Genomic DNA, 26,759 nt, shown 5'->3' on the forward strand with positions numbered 1-26,759 from the left:
TTTTCATCTTTTTGTTTTTCTCCATGGTATATTCTGGATAACTGCTTCTGTCCTATTTTCTTCTTCACTAATTCTTTCTTTAGCTCTCAGTGGCTCTGAAACCCATCTATTGAGTTTTCAATTTTGGCTATTGTATTTTTTTTGTTTCACTATCTCATACCTCGGTCTTTTTGTTTCATCCATTAATCTGATTCTTCTTCATACTAAGATGACAGTATCTTTTCTCAAGAGAGGATTTGTCTGCCAGGTTTAGGGGGTTGGAGAGCTCACGGCCAAGACTGCCCCAATCCAACTTTAAGATTTAAAATTCCTTGGACCACGAGATGAGAGGGAGCCAGGCTCCAAATTCATGCAAGGCCAGATTTGCTTTGGGTTCACCTCCACCCTAGGCAGAGCCTTTCAGAAGAAACCAGAATGAAGTGGGGGTTGGTTTATCAGGTGGTTTGTAGGCCTTTACTCACCCATTCCTATGAGGCCTTATGGATCCTATGAAGCAACTGCTTTCCAGGGATGGAGACTTGCCCTCTAGGGCAAAAGTAGCTTTGTGTGGCTGAACTTACCACTGTGGGTTCCCTTTTTCTCCTAGATCTTCAACTGGCAAAATTTAAGCACCTTATAAGATATTTGGTACTTTCAAAAAGATGGGGTATGTGTGTATCCAGGTTTTATTTTTTCTTCAGTAGGAAGGTTAGTGTAGGTTATGCATTTCACTGTTATTGGAAGCAGTACTCTCCCTAGTTCTTCCTTGATTCTTTGTATTGATAGTGAAAGGGTACCCTTGTAGTATGGGAGACATGATTTTTTTAGGGGAGAAGTAGTGAAGAGGTACTTGTCCAATAGCAGATCACCCCCAGAAGTCTCCTCTTGTTTGTATGTACCAGGCATAACCCTTTGTGCTTCCTGTTATCTTCTGTACTCCACAGAGCCCTCTGAAGTAACTATTATTTCCATTTCACAGTTTAAAGTGGCTCAAGAAAAATTGAATAATTGGCCTTCTGTCTTCATAGTAATGGGAACATCTAGGATTTGGCTCCAGGATTTTAAATTTTCGAGCTCTTGCTCTGTTTATGCTGTGATGGCTTTAATTCAGGGGGAAAAGTTAAAGTCTATCAGGGGTTAAAGTGCCTTCTCTCAAGGGGACTTTTCCATAATTCAATGGTGTTTGCATCTGGAGTGTTTGCACTTCCACGTCCTCTGGGTATGCCAAAAGGAATTTTTAAGTTTGTCGTGGAATATTAATGTGCAGGAATTCTTGGCTAGTAAAATACATTTTTTTTCTTTAAAAAGTTCAGTGGTCTCTCAGTGGAACTGCCTGAAAAATTCACGTGTTAAAACATCTTGTTCTTTTATATGATCTCAAGCCATCTGTTTGTATCTATGCTAGATATTCTTCATGTTTCATTCCTTATTTTTTTCTTACTAGTTGATATAAGGGATTCAGTTAAGAACAGACACAATAATTGCATATGAGTTGATTTTTAATCAATTGATGAATCATCATTGGCTAAAATGTCTCTAATTTTATCATATCATCCTATGTCTATTTCCTGATTTAAGCTTATGCTCAGAATTGTCACTCTTCAATCCAGCATTAATTAAGAACTGTGAAGTTTTCTTTGTCTTCTGGGTCTTAATTGAGTTTATCTACTGATAATGTCATAAAAGTAGCGATCGTGTGGATAAAATAAATGGTTTATTGCCATTTAGTTATATCTTCTGGTGGTAAACTGTTATAGTGACTGAGGCTCAAATTTAATCTTACCAAATCATACAAACTGAAATTTTTTAGCAAACTATTGAAACATACAAACAAACAAAGCCTGAATTAATTCTGAGCTAATCTTTGTCACATCTGATTCTATAAACCTTTGAATTTACAAGCTTTCTGAATTTTAGGAGCTATATTTGGTTCTCTGACATTACAAAATACTATTTTGTAAAATGCCTCAAGTTTTCAAGGCCTAGTTTAAATTGTTAAAGTATTTAAGAGAAGGTGGTAGTACGTGTTATAAGTTAAGTATACTTTTTGAGTCTTAGTTATAGTAGCAGTAGAAAGATTTTGAGTTGACAGTCAACATCTCTAGTAAAACAAAATAATTTATTTTTAACAAAGTTTTAAAAAAAATAGTTAACATGTTATATGATTTTACAATTTTGTTCACCTTTCAGCAATTGACATTGACAAATTAAAATTTTTATTTTTACTAAATAAGCAAAAATATCCCCTAAGGTATTAAAGAGCTATAACTTTAACTGAAATATAACTATACTGATGTAAGTATCTTGAAAATGGCACTCATGTTCGTGCATCTTAAAATGGATTTGTCAATGGGAGGTATCAATCTACCGGACTTCGAACTATACTACAAGGCTATTGTAATGAAAACAGCTTGGTACTGGTAGAAGAACAGGGACATTGACCAGTGGAACAGAACTGAGAACCCAGATATAAAACCATCCTCATATAGCCATCTAATCTTTGACAAAGCAGACAAAAACATACACTGGGGAAAAGAATCCTTATTCAATAAATGGTGCTGGGAAAACTGGATAGCCACATGTAGAAGACTGAAACAGGATCCGCACCTTTCACCTCTCACGAAAATCAATTCACAGTAGGTAACAGACTTAAACCTAAGATGTGAAACAATTAGAATTCTGGAAGAAAATGTTGGAAAAGCCCTTATAGACATTGGCCTAGGCAAAGAATTTATGAAGAAGAATCCAAAAGCAATCATAGCAACAACAAAAATAAATAAATGGGACTTCTTTAAGTTAAAAAGCTTCTGCACAGCCAAGGAAACAATCAACAGAGCAAATAGACAACCTACAGAATGGGAGAAGATATTTGCATGCTATTCATCCGATAAAGGGCTAATAACCAGAATATACAAAGAACTCAGGCAAATCAGCAAGAAAAAATCAACCCAATTAAAAAGTGGGCAAAAGACATGAACAGAATCTTTTCAAAAGAAGATAGACTAATGGCCAAAAAATATATCTAAAAAATGCTCAACATCACTAAACATCAGAGAAATACAAATCAAAGCCACAATGAGATATTACCTAACCCCATCGAGAATGGCCTTTATCAAAAAGTCCCCAAACAATAAACGTTGGTGTGGATGCGGAGAGAAAGGAGCATTTATACACTGTTGGTGGGACTGCAAACTAGTACAACCTCTGTAGAAAGTAGTATGGAGATTCTTCAAAGAGCTAAAAGTAGACCTATCATTTGATCCAGCAATCCCACTACTGGCTGTTTATGCAAAGGCTATGATTTTTAACTGGGTATGTTGGTCATAAAAGAACTATAGCTTGTCCCTAATTTTCAGTAAAAATGAAGTCCTAGTGCTACCCAGAATGAAATAGTTGAAAATGCACAGATTTCCGTTTCCAGAACAAGATGACATAGACTTACTTTCCCTTGTCCCTTCCCCTACAAATATAACCTAAGTGCCCTGGAAATTATTCAAGTGGCAGCAATAAAAGTGTTCTGAAACTTGGAAAGAGGAAGGTGGAGTAGCTGGGAACCTCAGCATTCCAGGGGTGACAACAATGAGGGCAAGTTCACTAGGTTTTCTTTTTTTTTTTTTTTTTGAGACAGAGTCTCACTTTGTTGCCCTAGCTAGAGTTAGTGCTGTGGCATCAGCCTAGCTCACAGCAACCCATTAGGTTTTCTTTTTACCTCCCATTTACTCCTGGACTGGGTACTGGAGAGGCCTACAACCCAGAATCACCAGTGGGCATGGAAAGCAAAAACAAAGCCTGCCTTCTCTGGCCAAAGGACCAGGAAAGGAGAAGCCCAACAGAGACCTAGTCAGGAGCACTCTTTCCCACTACTCCACACTGGGCCCCAGTGGGCAGTGTGATCTGCCCATAACAGCAGCAGGAACAGCAAATCCCCGGCCCTCCCAGCCCTTGCTCCACAACCGGGACCATGGTGGGTGGTCTGATCTTCCAGCTGCAGTAAAGACCTGGCCATTTCAGCCCCGGTACTGTGACCCAGGCTCCCGTAGTCTGATCTGTTGACAGCAGTGGCAACAGCAAGTCCAGGTTATACCTCTGCCCCCAACTGGTCCCAGCAGGTGGTCTCTTCTGTAGGTAGTAGTAGGCGCAGCGGCAATGAAGCCATGTGTCTTCCTGCCCTCCACCCCATGGCTTAAGGAGACCTAGGGCCCAGTAGCTTCTGACCGTTTCTACTTCAAGATTGCCCAGTGATAGCAAGTGGCCCTGGGAAGTACTTTTTGTCCCTATAGATGGCATCAGCAGGGATTGAGTGGGAGCCTCAACAGTACCAGAAGAATGAAGCAGACCAAAATAGTATTGTGAGGGCTCAGAAAACTAAACTGTCATTGGAACTAAAGCCCACAAAAGTAGTCTAGAAACCTACACACTAAACCTAAACAGGGTGACTTCCCTGCTAAAATAGGAGATCCTATGATCAAGAGTCTCCTAACTATAACCAAAATATCGAGGATACAATTGAAAATTACAATTCGAATGAGAAAAGACATTCAGCTGATGCCAATGCCCAGTTTAATCAGGTACTAGAATTGCCTGAGAAGGATTTTAATTCAGCTCTCATACAATTGCTCCAACAGTCAGTTGCAAATTTTCTGGAAACAAATTAAAAGATAGAAGATCTCAGCAAAGTAGAGCAGAGAGCATTTCCTAAAGAATTAGAATTGGAATGTGAGAGAAAGAAGAGGGTCAAGAATGATGCCATACAAGAACAGAGATATAGACCTTAGAAACAGGACTGAGAACTCAGATATAAAACCATCCTCATATTGTCATCTAATCCACAAAGCAGACAAAAATATACATTGGGGAAAAGAATCTCTATTCAGCAATGGTGCTGGCAAAACTGTATAACCACATGTAGAAGATTGAAACTGGATCCCCACCTCTCACAAAAATCAACTCAAAATGGATAACAGACTTAAACCTTAAAGGCATGAAACCTTAAGAATTCTAGAAGAAAATGTTGGGAAAACTCTTATAGACATCGGTGTAGGCAAAGAATTTATGAAGAAGACCCCCAAACATCACAGCAGCAACAAAAATAAACAAATGGGACCTGGTCAAAGTAAAAAGCTTCTGCACAGCCAAGGAGGAAACAGACAACCTACAGAGTGGGAGAAAATATTTGCATTGTACATATCCGATAAAGGGCTGATAATAAGAATCTATATAGAACTTAAGAAAATTAACAAGAAGAAAATCAAGCAACCCCATCAATAAGTGGGCAAAGGACATGAATAGAAACTCTTCAAAAGAAGACAAAATAATGGCCAGCAAACATAAAAAAGTGCTCAACATCTCTAATCATTAGGGAAATGGAAATTAAAACCACAATGATGTATCACCTAACTCCAGTGAGAATGGCCTTTATCAAAAAGTCCCAAAACAACAAATGCTGGCATGGATGTGGAGAGATTGGAACACTCTTAACTGCTGGTGGGACTGCAAATTAATACAACCCCTGTGGGAAGTAATTTGGAGATATTGCAAAAAGCTAGAAATACCATTTGATCCATCAATCCCACTACTAGGCATCTACCCAAAGGAAAAAAAGACATTCTATAATAAAGACATCTGCACTCGAATGTTTACAGCAGCACAATTCACAATTGCAAAGATGTGGAAACAACCCAAGTGCCCATCAATACATGAGTGGATTAATAAAATGTGGTATATGTATACCATGGAGTACTACTCAACTACAAAAAAACAATGGTGAACCTGCACCTCTTATATTATCCTGAATAGAGCTTGAGCCCTTCCTTTGAAGTGAGGTATTACAAGAATGGAAAAACAAGCACCACATGTACTCGCCATCAAATTGGTACTAACTAATCAACACTAAGGTGCTCACATGGTAGTAATATTCATTGGGTGCCAGTCAGATGGAGAGGTAAACTCACAACTAATGGATGTGGAGCACACTGTATGGGGGAAGGGCACGCTTGTAGCCCTGGCTTGGGCAAAGCAGAGTCATTATCTGTAACCAAAATGTTTGTACATCTATAATACTCTGAAATAAAAAAAAAAAAGAATGGTGCCATAATCTTTGGCTAAGCTACTAGAAGGAAACATGGAGTTGCCCTCAACTGAGATAGGAAGGGGCAAATCTCAGGAGTTCACTCTCAGATGTTTTGAGGGATATGATGACCCTTTATCATTTTGTCCTCCATGCTTTATTGTGTGCCTTATTGATTAATAGGAAGTCTTTACAAAGCACTGAGAGATTTGTCCATCCTTGGGAAACTGGTTAAAAGTGAGCATTACTAGCTTGCATACAATGTAACATGCAGGGACTTTGGTTTCTTACCTAACTTGAAAAATTCCCCAAATGTTTCAGTATTTGATTTTACTATCTTGCCTAAACAGTTACATCCACTATACTCTTATTTTCAGATATTTTTCCCTAAAGCAATTATTTTCCAGATCATCTACTTTACTTCTTTAGACCTTGAAGCTGATTACTACAATTATGATTCAAAACCTATTTTCTGCTGCCCTGCACTGAGCTGGGTAATTGGGTGTAAATGGTTATTTCCTTTGCATGCTTTGCCTTCGTGCTAATATATATATATATATATTTTTTTTTTTGGTTAAAAGACCAGAGGTTGCATTATTGCCTGCTGAATATGCTTATATTAACAATTGTAAAAAAGTAAATTACTTTTGGGAGTATTAATGAATAGACATTTAAATTGCATAGTTAAATCTTTTCCATCCTTTACTAAGCAAACAATTGGATTATTGCCCCTCATAAGAATTTAATAGACAATTTATATGCCATGTTTGGGTGGGAGAATATTTGTTACAGGAAAAAGTTGTTTGAAATGTTAATAGTTCTTAGCCATTACAACTTCATAATTTGTATTTGTGTTTGTTATTATAAACATTAAAATTTAGATCATCATGTCCAAAGTGTTTTTCAGGGAACACTGACAATTCATAATGCTACATGGGCAATAGGAGTGGAGTGTGGCAGAGGAGAGATGCTTGTTTTTTAACCTCTGTAAAACTAGGCTGCTAATGTGTAATATGAATATGGGAGGGTGGGAGGTAGGTATTTTATATGGTGTTTCCCAAACTTACTTGACAGAGAAACTTTCCTTTTTTAAGGGCTCTGCAAGATGCCAATTTGGGAAACCCTGATTTAGAGTGTTAGCTAATTACATTTTTGTTTCTGTGTTACAGTATAATTTTGCATAATCCTGATGCAACTGAAATGAATAGTAGAGAAAGGAGTATTGCTGGCTTTGAGATTTATTTCACTAACTTATTTAATTTAAATTAGATAATTTAATTTTATTTAATTTAGAAGTAGGTTTAACTGGTTATGGAGACCTTAAAATATGGTCTTGAATGGGAAGAGATTAACAGTATTCCACAGAAGTATCACTGAAAAAAAAATCGGTTAATGAGAATAACAACTTCTAAGGCCATATTAACCTCCCCTGCCCCTTAGTCACAGAATTGTGATTAATAGTTTGCAGCAATACTATTAGAGAATAATGTAGCATTTGGAAAACGATCTTAGTGGCATACTAACAGAATACATCCCTTTAGAAATATGATTTACAGTGTAATTTCATACTTCCAGACTTCCATAATTATTAGTTTCAGTTTATAAAGACTGGATTATGCACTGAGAATTTGACAATTGTGACAATGCTAGTACTAGTTATAAGTGATTAAGTTCATGAACACTAGTAGAGAAGAAGGGGAGGAAAAGAGGGAAAAAGGTCAGGAGCAAGTTTCAAAAAGTTATTTCTCTGCTAAATGTTTTCATTCGTCAGTTTCTGAGATTTAGACCCACATTTAGAAAATAACAAAATGTGAATGTATAGCTCTTAATTTAAAAAATGAAAATTACGCTTTTCTTGTGTTAGCCTTGAGAGGAATAGGGGGAACTTTTGTGTTCCTGTCTAGGACGGACCCTGCTGGGCATTTGGTCTTTGTATTTCTGCAAGATACTATGCTCTAAGAGCTTGCCTTCAGCACTTGTTCTTTTTTCTTTCTGGACTAGTTGTAGTCTTTCTGTGGGGATATTTCCAGCAATCCTTTGGGGAGGAATGTAGGGATATGTTCATGTTTTCTGGGGCTCCATCCTCTGTACTCGTAAGTGCTCTCATTCACAGCAATGGCTTCAGTTACCTCTCGTTAACTCATGCTTCCTATGGGGCATAGAGGTTAAGAACTTAAATTTTAGAGTTTGATGTGTCTAGGCTCCAGTCCTGGCTCTATCATTCACTACTGTTTGACCACAGACAACCTATCTTAGCCTCAGGTTCCTAATCTATAAAATGGGGCTAATATTGTACTAGCTATGGTGATAAATGATGATAAATAAATTATAAATAATGAGAGAATCTATGTAAAGTTCTTAGCAGTATACTTACTGCTGACATGGTATGTCGTAAATGGTAGTTGATGTTTTCATCATCATCTATGTGTTGACCCCTTCCTTGAACTTTATATTCCCTCTGTAAATCTCTGCCTGAATATTCCATGGAAATCAGTATTTTAGAAATTAATATTTTTCAAACACAGCCATGTGTTTCCTTTCTTTCTCAGCTTTCTACCAATTCTTTCTCCTATAGTCCCTTTGTCATTTAGTGGTATCATTATTTACCCAGTAACTGTTGGCCAGAAATTTGTAAATGTTCTTTCAACCCTCTCCCAACCACACCCTAGCTAATGATTCACTATATTGTCTTAATGTATTTTCTTAAGTATCTCATAGTTGCCTCTACTGTATTGGTTCAGATTTTATCACCTCTTGCTTGGACTAATGTAATAACTTCCTAACTGACTCTCACCCACTCCCCAACCCATCATCCACTCTTCTGTCACAGTGATCTTTGGCCCCCTTCTTTTCCAGCCACTGCTGGGTTTTCATGCCAGCAGTACCAAATAGCTTGGAATACCCCGCAACGCACTGAGTTTTGACTTGGCTGGAGGCTGTTGCACGGGCTATCACTTATCTCTGAAATCCTCCCCTTTTCCTTGTTGGCCCAAAAAAATCCTTTTCATCATTCCAAACCCCCCTAGGCCTTCTTGACTACTGTCCTATGCACAAATAATAAACTTGTATTAATAGTATACTATTTCAGTGCTTTGTCTATAACATTATACTAACATTATTTGTATATACCAACAGCAGTCTACTAGATTGGGAGTTCCCTGAGGGCAAGAATTGCTTTATTGATTGTTTTATTGTTTATTCTTTATGTTTTTGTCTTCCATTGGGTAAAATGAGGTAAGTGAATACGATAAGATGTACAAATGTCAGTAGAATTTTTTAAATTTCAGTGCTTTAATTTGTGTTTGTGAAAGTCCTTTATATGTTTAGCTAAGAAGGCCAAAACATTATAACCAAGTCAGAGTTCTTACTTTGTAATGTGTTTATCTTAGAGTCCTTCATATGTTTTCTTGTTTCTTTTGGCTTGTATCTGCTTTTCTTCTTCCTATTTCTTATGTTACAAAAGTCTTTTTTCTCCTCTCTTAGTAGTTCTCCTTGACATATGCTGCATCAAGTATGAACCAACAAAGACCTAGAAACCATATTCCTCTACCTTGGCTCTCACTAACCCCAGCCTTTCACACGCACGCAAACACAGGCACCCACACACCAATCAAATTTTCCAGAACCTATGCCTTGTGCAGAGATTGTTGTATATGATCTGCAGTCTTTTCATAAAAGTAGTAAATGATGAATGTATCATATGTAGACTCAGACCAGAGGGTGGTATGTTACATGAAATCTAAACTGAGGTCTACTAAACTTCACTGAAGTATCAAAGTTTGATAGAGGTACTAATTATGCCAATATAAGTACTGAGTTAGTAAATGCTAGTCTTAACTCTATGAATTACTCAGCTTTGACAGGTGAGCCAGATTTGTTCTGTTAGCTTATTGGAGATTCATTGCTAGCTTTTTCAAATAAGCCTCCCCCTTCAATTTTCAAGGAATGATCTGAATTGTACTGAGCTTAATTCCTTTGTCAGGTCTTTTATTGTTAACATTTAGGCAATAGTTCCTGAGACTTTGCTTTAATAATTTTCCACTTCATGTGTGTTTCTTTTACAGTTGCAATAAGTAGGCAAACTTTTTTCCTTCGCTTTAACCACTGTGCATAAAGAAACTCAGCTCGGTGTGTGTATGTGTGTGTTGGAGGTGGGAGTGAGTATCAGAATTAGAAAGAAAGTATCAGGACAGCATCTCTCTTCCCCTATCACTACCACAAAGCACCGGAAGATAAGGATTGATTGATGAAATTATATGTATAAGCTCTTCTTTAGTGGCATTGACTAGTGTTGAAATAAGAGGGAAAAGACCATCATTATCTTTATTAGGCATCATTTTTGTATAAATTTATATATGTCCATAGAGTATAGTTTTCAAGATTTTATTCTTACTGTTAATGGTGTCATTTATTACTATTGTATTTTAGTTTTGTTTCCTTTTGATCCACTCACCATCTGTGCCCCTCAATTCTTAACATCAGAACTGTACAGAAAGTAGTAGGAAGATACAGATTTAGTAAATGGGTAGAGAAATATCTAGAAGCACCATGATTTCTCAAAATTTTATATCCTTATATAAAATTGTGTTATATAAATATATCAGTGGCTTATTAATTTCTAGTTTGTCATTTTTCCGACATCATTCACCAAATACTTATTGAAGTTCTAATATGTACCAGGCACTCATTGAGTTTATATTTTAATGTGAATATCACATACAGATATAATATTACATACTATAAATATATATTACATAATATAAATACATACATATGTATGTGTATATATGTGCATGCACACAGTTTATTCTAGTTATTTATGGTGCTTATGTTCCATAAAGTTGCCACAAACACTGAAGAAGCAAATACTGAATTGTTGCTCTTATGGAAATACATGATTAGGTTCCTTTGAGCCTCTAGTCACAACATTTTCATCAGCCAGTCAATATATAACTTTATTTTATGTGTGTTTCTTTTTAAAGACACTGTATTTAATATATATTGTTGATTCATTAACATAGAACTCATGGTCAATAGCTCTGTGACTTATGCCTGAATAAAGCTTACCTAACACATATATTCTCCATAATGCATGTCACAGCCTTCTTGTGATTTGGAACACTAGACAGCTTTTCACCACTATGCTTGGGAACCATCTTAAACAGTGAAATCACCAACAGAAAGCACAAAATGCAAAAAATGTACTAAAAAGACTTCAAAAAGATCACTTGTTTATGGTTTAAGAGCTGGAACAAGAAGGCAGAGCATCAACACCTTGTTCACCCTCAGCTGGCAGCATACACATGGGGTGACTCAAATTTTTGCCACTGCATACATGTTCATAAATGATGGTGAAAGCTCTGAGAGTATTGATTTTGGGGTTATATTAATAGATTTTACTGAGTAGGTGAATTTATAAATACACAGTCGGTAAGTAATGAGGATTGACTATATATCAACTTTGTGTGAGTGTGTATGTATTATAATTTGTTCTTGGCCTTAACTTCGCCATCCTTTTCTTTTTTCAGTTGTTTGTTCTTCTTGTTCACAGTTTCCCTACATATCTTGTGTCATATTGTGCAATTCATTATAAATGTGATGAAGCTTCCAGGCCTGCCTGTCATATGGATAGGAATGTCGACCATTTATTAGAGGTTTCCAGAGACATGATGTTTTTGTTTATAAACTTCTCATAGGGTGAAAATTATATATTATAGCTGTGACCCCAAAATTTACATATAGCAACTTGTAAATTTTGTATTTTAAATTTATTTCAACTAGATGTAAAATTACAGTTAACAATTCATATTGACTTTATTATGTTTGAGATGCAAACATCGTTTTTCTTCATTTCTATCAAGTCATTTAAAATAATTTGTTTTATATTTGGTATATGTTTACAATGGAATATTACTCAATCATAAGAAACGACAGTGATCTAGCACCTCTTATACTTTCCTGGATTAAACTTAAGCCCATTATCCAAAGTGGGGCACCACAAGAGCAGAAGAACGGGATCCATTTGTACTCACCATCAAATTGGTATTAACTAATCAACACATAAATGCACATATAAGAATAACATCTATTGGATGTTGGGCAGGGGGGAGGGGGCAGGGGGAGGAGGGAGAAGGGGACGGGTATTTGTATACACAAGGAGTGCAATGCGCACCACCCGAAGGATGGACATATTTGAAACACGGACTTGGCGGGGGGGACCAAGGGCAACATACGTAACCTAAACATCTGTACCCCCATAATATGCTGAAATAAAAGAAAAAGAAAAAAAAAGTAAGACCTCCTTTAATTAACAAGATCTTAAGAACTTTCCTCAGCTATTAAAAACATTTTTGTAAAAGCTGGGAAATATATTCAGGGGAAAGTATATAAAATGTGTGTATGTGTAATTTTTTAAAGAATAATAATAAACCCATGAATCCATCATCCAGGTTAAGAAATAGAATATTATTACTTGCTTTCTAAAGGCCATTATGTGCCCCTTCCCAATCACAATTCCCTTCCCCTTGAACCATTATACTGACTTTTATATTAATCACTTGTTTTTGTTTTCTTTCTAGCTTTACCCCCTGTGTATGTATCCATAAACAGTATATCGTTTAGTCTTTTAAAACTGAGTAGCAAGCACAAACTTAGTCATGTAAAGAAAGGGCAATATTATTAGTATTGTATGAAGACTTTCGGAAGAGAAGCTGAACAGAATCTCTTTCATGGTTTGGTTTGGGATGCCCTGAGAGTGTTTAGGAGCCCATTGTGGAAAGTTAGTTGACAAGGTCACGAGTAAATCCCAGGACATGGGGTTCCCCACAGACAGGATGTCCAAGCTGTAATGCAGGGCAGGGTGAGGTACTGAGCACCCAGCAGGAATGCAGTTGGTCAGTGGGTGGGGGTACGGGGGGTACATGGGCTGCCCTGCATTTCCTGCTCTTCAGCTTCCTGCTGCCGGGCTCCAGTTCTCAGGAATAGGTTAAAGCAGAATGCTGTCGTGGAGTGAAATAAAAGTCCTCTGCTGGTCCAGGCAGTGGAGAAGAGCTGGAATCTCCTTAGCCCACAGCCAGGAAAAGCAAAACAGAAGAATTTGGATCCAACTAACCCAGCTATTCTGTTTTCAGGTTTAAAAAGGTGATCAGTAGCAGTGGGAAACTTTGATGCCTCTCAGTCTGGACTGGTTGCCCTCTGTGCTTGGGGCATAGCTGTCAGCCTGAGATTTCCCTTCCTTGCACTCGTGGGGATTCCCTTCATTTGTCTCCTGTGTTGGATCTCCTATTTGCTGTCCCTTAGCGTCCTTTTTATTGGTCTACTCTTTTGTTTTGGCAAACACATCCTATAATAATTTCTTTAGAAAGTATGCATGGCAAGTAATTTATTGAGTTTTTATGTCTCAAAATGTGTTTATGGTTATTGATGGTCTGGCTAGATGTAGAATTAAAGTTTAGAAATCATTTTTCTGTTTTCTTCTTACTTCTAGAGTTGCCATTCAGAGATCTGAAGCAATTCTGATTCCTGATCCGTTGTGTATGAACTATATCATCATTCCCCTCTGTGTACCCTTACCTCCACTTCTAGAAACCTGAAAATCTCATTGTCCACAGTGATTTTAAATTTCACAGTGGTGTGTGTATAGACATGAGTTATTTATTTTGCAGAGTACTTGGTGGGTCCTTATAATTTGGGCTATGCATGATTTAAGTTCTGGGAAGTTTTCTTGGATTATCCCTTTAAATTCCTCCCCTTCATTTTCTTTGTTACTTACGCTCTAGTTTCTGAGAGATTTTCCCAAGTTTATCTAACCCCTCTACTAAGTTTTAAATTTTTCAATGTGTTTATTTTTCAAGAGCTGTTTTTTGTTTTCTGAAAGTTCTATTTTTTGTTTCATAGTTGTAATATCTTTCTGAGGATATTAATGGTAACTTGAAGTGTTCTTCTTGTATAGTCTGTTTCCCCTAACTTGTTTTTGTTTGTTTTGGGCTCTATCTTCCAATTAGGGACTCTTCTCCAGATGTGTTAGGAGCCTTGGTTTCCACTCATGATTAGTAAATAGAGCAGTGGTTCTCAATTAGGGGCAATTTTGCCACCCTCTTGGGACATTTGTCAATGTGTGGGGACCTTTTTGCTTGTCAAAGCTAGGGAGGGGAGGTGTGCTACTGGCATCTAGTGGGTAGAGGCTAGGGATGCTGCTAAGCATCCTAAAATGCATAGGACATCCCAACACAACAAAAAACTATCCATCTCAAAATGTTAATAGTGTTGAAGTTAGAAACCCTGCAGTAGAGGGCCTGAAAGCTGTTTGAGAGAGCTCTGAAGGTGAGGATAGAATGTGTTGACTTTGGGTTTTGCTGGAGGATGATCTAGTTGAGCAGTTTGGAGAACCTCATGTCATTATCTTTAAGTCTTTGCTTCTGGGATGGTCAGATATTCAATAGAAAAGTCTTTCATATTCTGCCTTAAGGGTAAAGATCTGGCTTCCAATATTCCCCCTGTTAGGAGAAAACGGACTAGGGCTGTCTGCATTCAGTGTGTGTGTGACAACATAATCCCCTTGCTTTCCATATGGTACCTACCTCCTCAATGGCCTTGTGCCTCCAGTTCTGAGACCCTGTGTTTTACCCTCTCCAGAGAAGAAACCTGTTAGGATGAGGCGGAGGTAGTTGCCCATAGTGTGTAGTAGAGGAGACGACCCAGGGCTCTAACTGCTTCTCTAACAAATTTCATTCAAACCGTTTTATTTTAACCCCATCCTCTCTTTACTTCTGGTTCCAGAGTTATCTGGTGCTACCACTTCATGAGCTCCTTGAAGATTCTGCAGTGTAAATGGGTTTGGTTTTGAACTTTCCTTATTTTTCTCTTTGCAATTCAGCTTTCCCAAGTCTGCTAAGTCAATCGCCACTACTCCATCTGCTTTCTTGCCTTCCAAATTTGATTATCACTATTGTCTCCTCTCTTGTTCTCCCAGTCTTCTTTTTAAAACCCCTTTGGTATCATTTTAGTGGGGTTTGGGGAGGGAAATAAATTAGATGCATTGTGCTCAATCTATCCTATTATTCCAGGAACCAACATATTATATCCTAGCATAATTTCATTTAATTCTAGTTAATTAACTTCTAATGAATATATTCATTCTTTATATATTTACCTTTGGTGTCAGAATTGTTTATTTCCTAGACTTAACTTTTCTTCACATAAATGAAAACTAGAGGAGATTATTCTGTGTCTGTATAGGGACACAGTTATATTCTTTTCAAAACCTTAGGGGATATTATAGCAATCAATATTCAGCTGTAACATATTCTGGTTTAATTGACCTTTTACTTAAAAACATAGACTGCTGTAAGCAGCCATCTGCCTCAAGTAGAACCTTGTGTTACAATCCCAAGCGTAATATTTAGTATTTGTAAAGAGTTGAATAAAGAATATATATTTCATCAAATCTGAAATGCCATCAATTATCTTATTATTCCATTTTGATTAATACCCTGGTCATAATTAGTTACAACTATATCAAAAATACTCATGAATTGGCCATACCATAGATTTAAAAATTTAAGGATGAAATTTCAAGCATCAAAAAAAGGTACAGGCTGGCCAGATTGAAACCTATGCCTCCTATATTTTTGCTGTTCCTTAAACTGTCCTCCAAGTATTATTAATAAATGTGATACAGTCGCTGTGTCCCACATACATTCTCACCCCTTCCCTTTTAAGATAGGAGTCCAAGTCAAATTTTAAATTTTTATCAATTTCTGCTGGGTTTCCAGTTAATGGATTAAATCACAGAAAAATTCAAAGTATATTTTGATGTCTTTTTAGGGTATTAAATTTGGTTTACCTTTTTTAACCCCCTGGATGTCATCGAAGGACAGACCATTACAATACTTTACTTATGACCTGTCTTCAGATCTTCAATAGTTCATAGATATATTTGTTTTCTTTGTTTCATATTATAAAATTAGCTTAAAGAATTGGGGATTTGATTTGATTTTTATTCACAGATTTTAAAAAGTTTCTGTGTCTTGTCGTCTCAGTATTCCCTTTTCTTTCCTTTCTCCCTAGCTCTCTTAATTTTACTGTTACTGAAAGTGTGGGGAGAGCTTTGCTTTCTTTCTCACCTTTGTGCAAGCAGGAAAAAGTAAAGAATTGACTCAATTGACCACAAACAATCCCACATAGAGATCTCTGGAAATTTCCAAAAAGATGTAGTGAATTGAAGCAGACTACACAAATGTATATATAAATGGAGTCCCAAGGGTTTATGTTTGGACGAAAACCAATTACATTAAGCATTTCCTGACATTGCTTGCTATTGTCAGGATAAGTAATCACAAGACATTCAGGTTGAAAATGAAAACGTTTGTGGGAGTCATGCCTCACTTTGTTGTATTGTCTTCTCACAGAGGAAAATCTTTGAATGGTTTTGAGTGATCATCGAAAAGATTTCTTTCTATAGAGTTCTGAAAGGTACATTATTACCATTTCTTTTCCTTCCAGGTTAGCTTTGTTAGGTTACTTGAAGAGAGAGATTTGAAGCTGCAGTGTAGCTGATGTCTTCCTGATGGCATTCATGTCATTTTGGAGAAATGTTTAAGTCTGAGTTAAATTAAATTCAATTGCTTGTCCTCTAATTGAAAGAAGAAAGACAAACTACTTAAAGACAAGCAGTATCACAAGTGTGTAAATGAAGAACTTTTCTCTATCTGCTAATTGAGCACATGCATCCAGATAAACTGTTCGTACCTGTAGACACCAGTAAGGGTGATTCTTTGTTTCCCCAGCCCCTTCAGGGGAAAAAATACATGCATGTATACATGTACACATGTGTGTATGTAATGACTTAAACCATACTAGCCTTCAAATAAACTTCTATAGTATATTTTTGTTCTATATTTTTAATACTCAATTCAAACATCACCAATCTATCTTTGGATTATCTTAATTGAATTTAGATATTTGATAACTGTTAATCACAAGGAACCCTTTGTGTGTATTGTGTGTGTGTGTGTTTATTGCCTGGACATTGGCATGTTTAAATCATCTCAGCTGATTCAACTGTGTGGCCAGTATTGAGAGCCACCAATTTAGATTGAGGAGAGGATTAGGTAAGCAAATAGCTGGACCAGTGGCTCTACTGATAGAAATTACTTCCTTTCCTGTGGAACAATTCTAATTTGAAGTTTGAGGAGGATGAAGGATTTCTCTGTGATTTCAGGTGAAACTGGAGAAGTTATTGGAGACCAAATCATGCAGGGCTTTCTCTTTGTGAAGTGCCTGCTAAAGTCTTTTCCCCAGATTTTATTGGAATGTATTTTTTTTCTTTATTTAGGAATTACTTATATATTTTAGTTCTTAACTAGATATGTGTATTGCAAATACTTTCTCTCTCTCTAGGGGTTTAAGCAGGGATATTATATCATATTTTCATTTTTAAAACATCACGGCAAGAATGAATGGGAGAAACAAGTTGTTCAGTAGGCCTAGTAGAAGATGGTAGTAGCTTAGACTAGGGTATGGGACATGGAGAGAAGTGGACAAGTTCAAGAGATATTTGAGATAAACTCAGTAGAACTTGTTAGTGAAGATTAGGTAAGTGGCAGTTAAGATGAGAGGTGTCAAGGACGTCTTTGGTTTCTGGTTCAAAAGAATAAAGCTCTATACACCACCAGTACTATGAACTTTACTTATTTTGTTTAAGATGTTGATAATCTGTATGGACTATTACAGTGATTATTTTCCTTGAATATAATAAGAATACTATTTAAAATTTTAAAAAATGATTTCAAATTGCAAATTTAATTATTTGTCTTATGTTTTTCTAGTTTAATAATCTTTTTAAATTATAAATTGCTTATCTCATGAATTATAGAAAAATATATTTAACAGTACATTATTGACATTTTATTTTGAAAACTATCTTCTATCTGGAGTCTAGAATAGAATGGCTTGGTGGTTATACAGTATGGCTATAATAAACAATGAAATAGATATTGATGGAAAATAGGAACTTAAAATCAATGAATTAAAATTGACTTTTTGTTTTTTAGGGGTCCCTTCAGTGTTGTACGACGATGTATCAACAGAGAAACTGGGCAACAATTTGCTGTAAAAATTGTTGATGTAGCCAAGTTCACATCAAGTCCAGGGTTAAGTACAGAAGGTAAGAGATGGATTTCAAGTAAGTTATTTGATGTCTGGCTTTATTCCATCTCCAAAATCCATTTATCAACCTAACCTTCATCTGGGGGTGGGGAAGCAGAGGGTGCGATGTAGTAGGAAGTGGGTAGAGACAGTTTAAACTCCATTCTAGGTTGTCAGAATTCTAGAACATAGTATTCGAAAGGTAGAGTAATTTAAAGAGTTATAAAGTCTTTGAGTGAGGGCTTATGTTTTTTGACTAGGAAGAGTGAAATCTGAACATATAATTTTTGGGGGTCTAATTTTGAATTCCGTGGTTTGGGACATGGCATGGGAAGGGAGGGAGGCAAAATAACGGCAAGGATAATAATTGCAGATTCAGAAGAAGCTGAGTTCCCTCCAAGTGCATAACTACCTACCTTTAGGATTATGATCTAGTAGAACTAGAAGATTCATATATCATGTTTGACATATATATGGTATATATGTAAAAATTTGAAAGATCAGTGCTGTTAAGACTTGCAGGACTTAAAATTTTGTTTCAAGACATTAATATGGATAATTATATTTATATATGTATAAATATTTGTAAACAATATGTAAAAATTTTAAAGGTATTTACTTTTTAGTTTTTTAAGTCATAGTTTCATGTAACCACAGCATATATGCTCATACTTCAGATGGCACAATTGTGATTATTATATTAACTATTCTAATTAGTCTGTCTTTTGACTTTTCTACAGTCCAGTAAAAGATAAATCTTTCCTTAGTCCTTTCATTTTTAATCCAAAGAGCAATGCAGTTGATAATTTAGATTAGAAAATGTAGGGCAGTGTAGACTATTTATATTTTATCCAGTTATTTTATTTTAGGAAGTAAAAGCCCACATACCGTGAGCTCCAAGTTAATCTGTTCCTGCAGATTTTTTTTTCAGGATCATTACTTTTAAATACTTTGTGACTCTTTGAATTGTTATAATGATTTTAGAAGTTTCTTAGAAGTGCTACTCACAAAGAATCATTAAGTGATTTGTTTTTAGTGCTTTAATCTTTAAAATCTTTTGGTAAGATTTAGAGATTTTATGGTTTTATACTCTGGAATTGGCTATTACTGTTTTTTAATATAAATTATTTTATAAATTTAGCAAAATTTAAAATTGACTTTTAAGCAAGCTTTACATCTAAATTATGTTTCCTTAAACTTTAACTGCCTTTAAGTTTAATATACTGTATTTGGTTTTGCTGTACCTCAGTTGTCTGACTAACAGAGAAAACCAAGTACTGAGGTAATTTTGTATAAACCTAACTAATTAAACATATAGATGTGTTGAATCTTCATTTCTCTTAAATGTTCTGATACTGTTTATAAACTTAGTAAGATTCCATTTTAAAATCACAAGTCTAAATCAATTACTCAATTACCTATATTAAATCGGAGTAATAAAGCCAAAATTCTCTTAAGCATTGTTACAAATAATTAGAATAAATATTCATAGCTTATTTCTTAACCTAAAACTATTAATACCAAAAGTTTGATTTATCTCATTGTTATACCTAATTCTAAACCTCTACAGGCTAAAGACATTTTGTTAGGGAGACAATTAATTACCTTCTCATTTGGCTGAGGTTGTTTATTGACAGATTTCTTCAGCCAGATCTCTGGAGCTACAGATCCAGAATTTCAGACTGAACCTCTATTTATTGTCACCTAGTCAGGGAGTCAAACTCCAAACTTAAAAAAGGGGAGGTGGTTTGGCATATAGTTCATATCCCTGGGTTTAAGTCCTATCTTTACTTAATATAATATATGGGAGCCCATCACTGAAGTTGTAGCTTTTCCTTCTTTGCTTTGGCATTGCTTTTGCTATATAAATGTCTTTAAGTCCTGTTCTGAAGACAAGGCCAGGCCATTCCATTGATCCTTCATACTCTTAAGCCTCTTTGGACTTGATGGAATCCTGTACTCTTTTCACATACATCTTATATGGTAGGGATACAACATATAGATATTAAGTGAAATCCAATTGAATTCTGCATATTATCCATGACTTTTGTCTGGTTTTGGTCAGAGGTCAATGCTATTCAAGTGAAATATGCAATTGGACCTTTATATTTATGGCTCCAGAATGAATTTTTGCCATCTTCTTTAGCACAATGACTCATTATAAAGTTAACTAAGAAGCGAAATCAAAATTTCATCTCTACCACCTCTACCTTTTTTTTTTTTTTTTTGCAATGAGGTTCTCATACCCTCTATTGCTCATATTCACACTAGCTTACTTTATTCTAACTTGGGCACATTTTATTATAAGGTGTATAATGCATGTAATAAATAGTAAATTATTTCATTATATTATTTCATTATATATTATATAAAGCCTCTTTGAACAGTGTCCCCCCCCTCCAACCCAACTTCTTTCAACCCTTTTCCAGTCACCACAGACAAAACATCTAAACCCCTCTGCTCTTTCAGTCCATTTAAAAATTGTTAGGAAGAGTGCAATGCGCACCACCGGAAGGATGGACATATTTGAAACTCGGACTTGGGAGGCGGGGGGGCAAGGGCAACATACGTAACCTAAACATCTGTACCCCCATAATATGCTGAAAGAAAAAAAATAAAAAAAAATTGTTAGGGTCCAAAAATGACCTCTTTCATGGCTTAGCATAGAAGGAGAAAAATATTTTGAAGTGAAATTTAACACAATAAAACGGAATCCATAAGTTTAGTTAAAAATATCTAGAACTATGTTTATTCACCATTACATTCTCTTCTAATTAAACTTCTCTCTCAAGTAATAGATAATTTAAGATCAATTTTATTCTTCTTTACTTTTGTATTTTATTATTTTATTTTTGGCTTTTTGGTTTATTTGATCTTTGTCATTACCTCAGTATTTTTTTCCTGTTTTCTTAGTGTACTTGTATTCAAATACATTATTCAGTGAAATAGGTTTTATAAAGAGTTGCATAAGAACCTACCATATTCTATTTATTTGGATAGGTCATTATAATACAAATATAAAAAAAGCAACTACCCTTAAGAGACTTACATTTTGCTAGTCCCCAACCATTTTTTATAACAAGGTTTTTATTAGAAAAAATATGTAATAAATTCTAAGTAACTAATTTACAAATTAACTTTTGAAATGAAATATATTTATTAGTTGGAGACTACCTGTACATGTTTTCATATTTTTAAATTCTCATTGTTCTACTGAAGATGAGATATTATATAATAATGATTAGAATATATTCTTTATTTTTGCCATCAGAATCATAATGTTTTTGTTGAATAGGCATTCTTAACTTGCAGGCTGCAGGCTACCCAACAATCCCTTCAAATTATAAGCAGAATTGTGTTTATTTTTGTAGAGTGTCTACAGCTTTTATTAGAGTCCTAAAAAGGCATATTATTCCTAAATAGTTTGGAATTTGTTCTTTCACATGTATGAAAAATGAAATTGATGCTTATAAACATGAAATGAATAAGAAGTTTCTATTAAATGAAAGCTGGGTGAATTTATATTAGGATATTACTTCTGATTAGGGGATATTTTCATACTTATACAACTTCCATTAATGAAACTTCTAGAATATTATCTTGAACTTTTAATTAATATACATTTTGTCTCTTACTCTGATGAGCCACTAATTAAATTAGACTCTTTTGTTTTAAAAATAGGTGTCAAAATTAATTCTGAAAAATTATTATAAGGAAATTAAAGGAAAGTAAGACACATAGAATTGGAAACTGAATTGTCAAAAGTTCTGAGATCTTGATAGGACTCAATTCTTTATGGTTTAAATTTAGAAGTCCAAAATTGGCAGTTTTTATTTTGGAGTATCGTAAGTTGTATTCTAGAAGCAGTATAGATTGCATTCTAGTTTGCTTAGTCTTCAAAGATATCTTCTTCTAAAAGTCCCAAATAGTGGGTGATGTCAGTGAAATTGGAGGAGTAAGGACTTTAAACAATTCTCAACTCCATAAAAAGAATGAGAAAACTGACAAAAATGTCAGAATCGACTTTTTCGGAGCTCTGGAAATTGGCCAGAGGCTTATAGCTATCCAGGATGAATTTATTCAAGATAAATGGCTGATTCTTGGTAAGAACAGCGAACTTCATAGCATTGTAGTAATAACTTGCCCCATTCCCATCCCCTTCTCTCCAGCTCCATGGTAATCTTGAAAATAAACAGTTCACAATCATGATGAAAACCAGCAGCCTGGCAGCCATCAGAGGGGGCAAAATGGGGATGGAACACCTTCAAAGCCTCATTCCAAGAATATTGTCTTTTTTTTACTTGTCTGATAGTTCCGTGGAATATCTCTGTCTTAGTTCATTTGTGTTGCTATAACGGAATACTTGAGGCTGGGTAATTTATAAAGAAAAGAAGTTTATTTGGCTCACAGTTTACAGGCTGTACAAGAAGCATGGTGCCAACATCTGCTTCTGGTGAGGGCCTCAGGCTGCTTCCACTTATGGCCGAAGGTGAAAAGGAGCCAGCATGTTAAGAGATCACATGGCATGGGAAGAAGCAAGAGAGAGAGCAGGGAGGGCCAGGTTCTTTTTAACAGCCATTTCTCCTGGGAACTAATAGAATGAGAACTCACTCATTATCACAAAGACAACACCAATCCATTCATGAAAGATCTGCCCCCATGACTCAAACACCTCCTATTAGGCCACCACCTCCAACGTTGGAGATCAAATTTTAACATGAGGTTTGGGGGAACAAATGTACAAACTATAGCAACCCCACCTGCAAGACAGTCTTTATTTAGCCTGACTCAGAGATCACCCACTGCAAAAAAATCTTTCCTCCAGAGGCATTTACTAAAAACTTTTAGAGGCAATTGTTTAACATCATTTCTTCCTGAGGCAGTAAATAACAGCTGGGTTTAAAAAAAAAACTTAAAACAAAAAAACTGGGGAATGTGATGTCCATAAAGGCTTTGAAACAGCTATGACATATTCTTGGGTATACAGAAAGCCATGCATGTGTGTAAGGCTGTGCACATGCTCAGGAAAGATCTGAGAAGGCCTTAACTTCTCACCTCTGGCTGACCTTAATGCTGTGCAAATAGGAATTGAATGATAAGGCAAATACCTCAATTCCCTGATTGTTGAAAGTGTGCCCCACACAAACACAAAGCCCTTGAGCAAAGACTAAGCTAACCAAGCAGAGACATCAGTGGCCATATGCAACAGTGAATACAGACTTCAGAATTTGTTCCCAAAAGGTTACTAAACAAAGAAAAGGAACAATAATAAACAGCAACGATGACAGCAAACCCTGTGGGAGAGAAGGTTCCGATTTTTAGAGTTATTATTTATAATATTATATCACAAATATGTTCATAATGTTTTAAATTAATTACTTAAAACAATATTTAAATATTATTTAAAATAATATTATTTAAAACATCTAGTTTTTGCCAAAAAATTTGGAAGTGTACAAAGAAACATGAAAATATGGCTCATACATGGGGAGAGGGGAGAAGCAATCAATAGAATCCCTGAGCAAACCCAGATGTTGGACTTACTAGTCCATGGAGTTTCAATTAGCTATTTTTAATATGCTCAAAGAAACAAAGGAAGCCATGTGTAAAAAACTACAGAAAAGTATGAGAATATCATACAAAATTGAAAAATACCAATAATGAGATATAAATTATAAAAGAGAGAGAGAATCAAATAAAAATTCTGGAATTGAAAAGTACAATAACCAAATTATATTGCTATCTTCAAGAGACATACTTTAGACTTAAAAACACATATAAGTTGAAAGTAGATGGATAGAAAAAGATATACCATGCAGACAATAATCAAAAGATATCTCAAGTGGCTATCCTAATCATAAGATAAAATAGACCTTATAAAACAGAAATTATTGCTAGAGATAAAAAAGGACATTTTATAATAATAAAAGGGTCAGTCCATCAAGAAGACAGAACAATTATAAATATATATGCATCTTACAACAAAGCCCCAAAATAGGCCGGGTGCAATGGCTCACACCTGTAATCCTAGCACTCCAGGAGGCCGAGGCAGGAGGATTGCTTGAGCTCAGAAGTTCAAGACCAGCCTGAACAAGAGAGAGACCCCATCTCTACTAAAAATAGAAAAAATTAGCCAGGTGTGGTGGCACACTCCTTCAGTCCCAGCTACTGGGAAGGCTGAAGCAGGAGGATCGCTTGAGCCCAGGAGTTTCAGGTTGCAGTGAACTATGATCATGCCATTGCACTCTACCCGGGGCAATGGAGCGAGACTCTCTCTCTCTCAAAAAAAAAAAAAAAAGCCCCAAAATACACGAAACAGAAAAAGGCAAAATTGAAGGGAGAAATACACAATTTAACAATAATAGCTGGGGACACATTCAACAATAATCGCTGGAGACTTCAATACCTGACTTTCAATAATGGATTCAATGATTAGAGAGATGATCAATGAAGAAAGGGAAGGAAGACTTGAACAACACTAAAAACTAACTAGACCTAACAGATATCTGTAGAATACTCCACCCAACAACAGGAGACTACATATTCTTCTCAAGTACACATAGAACATTATCTAGGATAGACTGTGTATTAGCCCATTAAATATGTCTCTATCAACTTAAAAGGAATGAAATCATACAAAGTATCTTCTCAGACAACAATGGAATAAAATAGGAAATCAATAACAGAAGGAAATTTGGGAAATTCACAAAGATGTGGAAATTAAACACACTACTAAATAGCCAATGGATCAAAGAAGAAATTACAAGGAAAATTAGAAAATGCTTTGAGATAAATAAAAACAAAAACACAACATACCAAAATTTATGCGATACAGCAAAAGCAGTGATTAAAAGGAAATTTATTATTGTAGATGCCTATATTGAAAAAATAAGAGCTCAAATCAGTAATTTGACCTTCTCCTTTAAAAAATTAGAAAACTAAGAGCAGGGAGAAAGAAGGAAATGATAAAGATTATAGAAGAAATGAATGAAATGGAGAATAGAAAAGCAATGGAAAAAATCAATGAAACCAAAAGTTGTTTCTTTGAAAGGATTTTAAAAAATAAGTAACCTTTATGTATACTGGCAAATAAAAAAAGAGACAACACAATGAAATCAGGAATGAAGGGGGGGACCTTAGTACTGACATTATAGTAAGAAGAAGGATTATAAGAGAATACTATGCTAATAAATTAGGTAACCTAGATGAAATGGACTAATTCCTAGAATGAGGTAAACTACCAAAACTGACTCAAGAAGAAATAGAAGATCTGAATAGACCTGTACCAAGAAAAAAGAATGATAAGTACTCGATAATTTCCCATAAAGAAAAACCCAGGCCCTGATAGCGTTATTGGGGAATTTTACTACATGTTTGTGGAATTAATACCATCACTTCACAAAATTTTCTAAAAAAAGAGGGAACATTTCTCACCTTATTCTATAAGGCCTGTAATACCCTGATACCAAAACCAGACAAAGACACCACAGGAAAGGACCAGTATCCCTTATGAATATAACCACATATAGTCTCAAAAAAATCTCAAGCTAGCAAACTTGAATGCAGCAATTTATAAAATGTTTTATAGTTCCTCAGAAAGTTAAATCTATAGTTATATGACCCAGCCATTTTACTTCTTGGCATATACCCAAGAGAAATAAAACATACATCTGCATAAAACCTTGTATATAAATGTTCATAGCAGCGTTATTCATAATAGCCAAAAAATGGAACCCAAATACCTATAAACTGATGAATGGATAAACAAAATATGGTATATCTATGCAATAAAATATTTTTCAGCAATAAAAAGAAATGACATAGTGATAATAAGCTACAACATGGATGAAGTTTAAATGACATTGTGCTAAGTAAAAGAAGCTAGTCAGCCACAAGATACCACATTTATTCCATTCATATAAAATGTCCAGAACAGGCAAATCTATAGTGACAGAAGAAAGTATATTAGTGGTTTCCAAGGTATGGGGAAAGGTGGGATGGGGACCACCTTGTAGTGGGCATAGGATTTCTTTTTAAAGTGATTAAATGTTACAAATTTGAACATGGTAATGGTTGCATGACTATGAATATACTAAAATCTATTAAATTGTACTCTTTGTGGGCAAATTCTGTGGTATGTTAATTATATGTTAATAAAGAATTTTTTAAAGGATTATGTACTATAAGTGGAATTTATACGAGAAATGCAAGCTTGTTTAAACATTTTTAAAAATCAATCAATGTAATATACCTTATTAATAGAAAAATGGACAGCAGTCACATAATCATCCAATAGACAAAAAGCATTTAACAAAATCCAACACCCTTTAATGATAAAAACTCTCAAAAAACTCTGGGTAGAAGGGACTTTTTTCAACCTTTTAAAAGTTATCTCAGAAAAACCAATGGCTAACCTCATATTTAATGTTGTAGGACAATGCTTTCAGTCTAAGATCAGAAATAAGACAAGGCACTCTGGGAGGCCGAGGCGGGCGGATCGTTTGAGCTCAGGAGTTCGAAACCAGCCTGAGCAAGAGCGAGACCCTGTCTCTACTAAAAATAGAAA

General features: G+C 35.4%; 1 protein-coding gene across 1 annotated transcript in view; it reads left to right on the forward strand.

The window, feature by feature from the left end:
* CASK (calcium/calmodulin-dependent serine protein kinase (MAGUK family)) overlaps nucleotides 1-26,759 on the forward strand; it is a 437,172-nt gene that overhangs the window by 52,555 nt on the left and 357,858 nt on the right. Inside the window, exon 2 of the mRNA XM_012642796.1 lies at nucleotides 18,100-18,212. Coding sequence (XP_012498250.1) covers nucleotides 18,100-18,212 — 113 coding nt within the window. The remainder of the gene's footprint in view (nucleotides 1-18,099; nucleotides 18,213-26,759) is intronic.

This window comes from Propithecus coquereli, unplaced genomic scaffold (genome assembly GCF_000956105.1).
Source record: "Propithecus coquereli isolate 6110/MARCELLA unplaced genomic scaffold, Pcoq_1.0 Scaffold188, whole genome shotgun sequence".
Classification (NCBI taxonomy): Eukaryota; Metazoa; Chordata; class Mammalia; order Primates; family Indriidae; genus Propithecus; species Propithecus coquereli.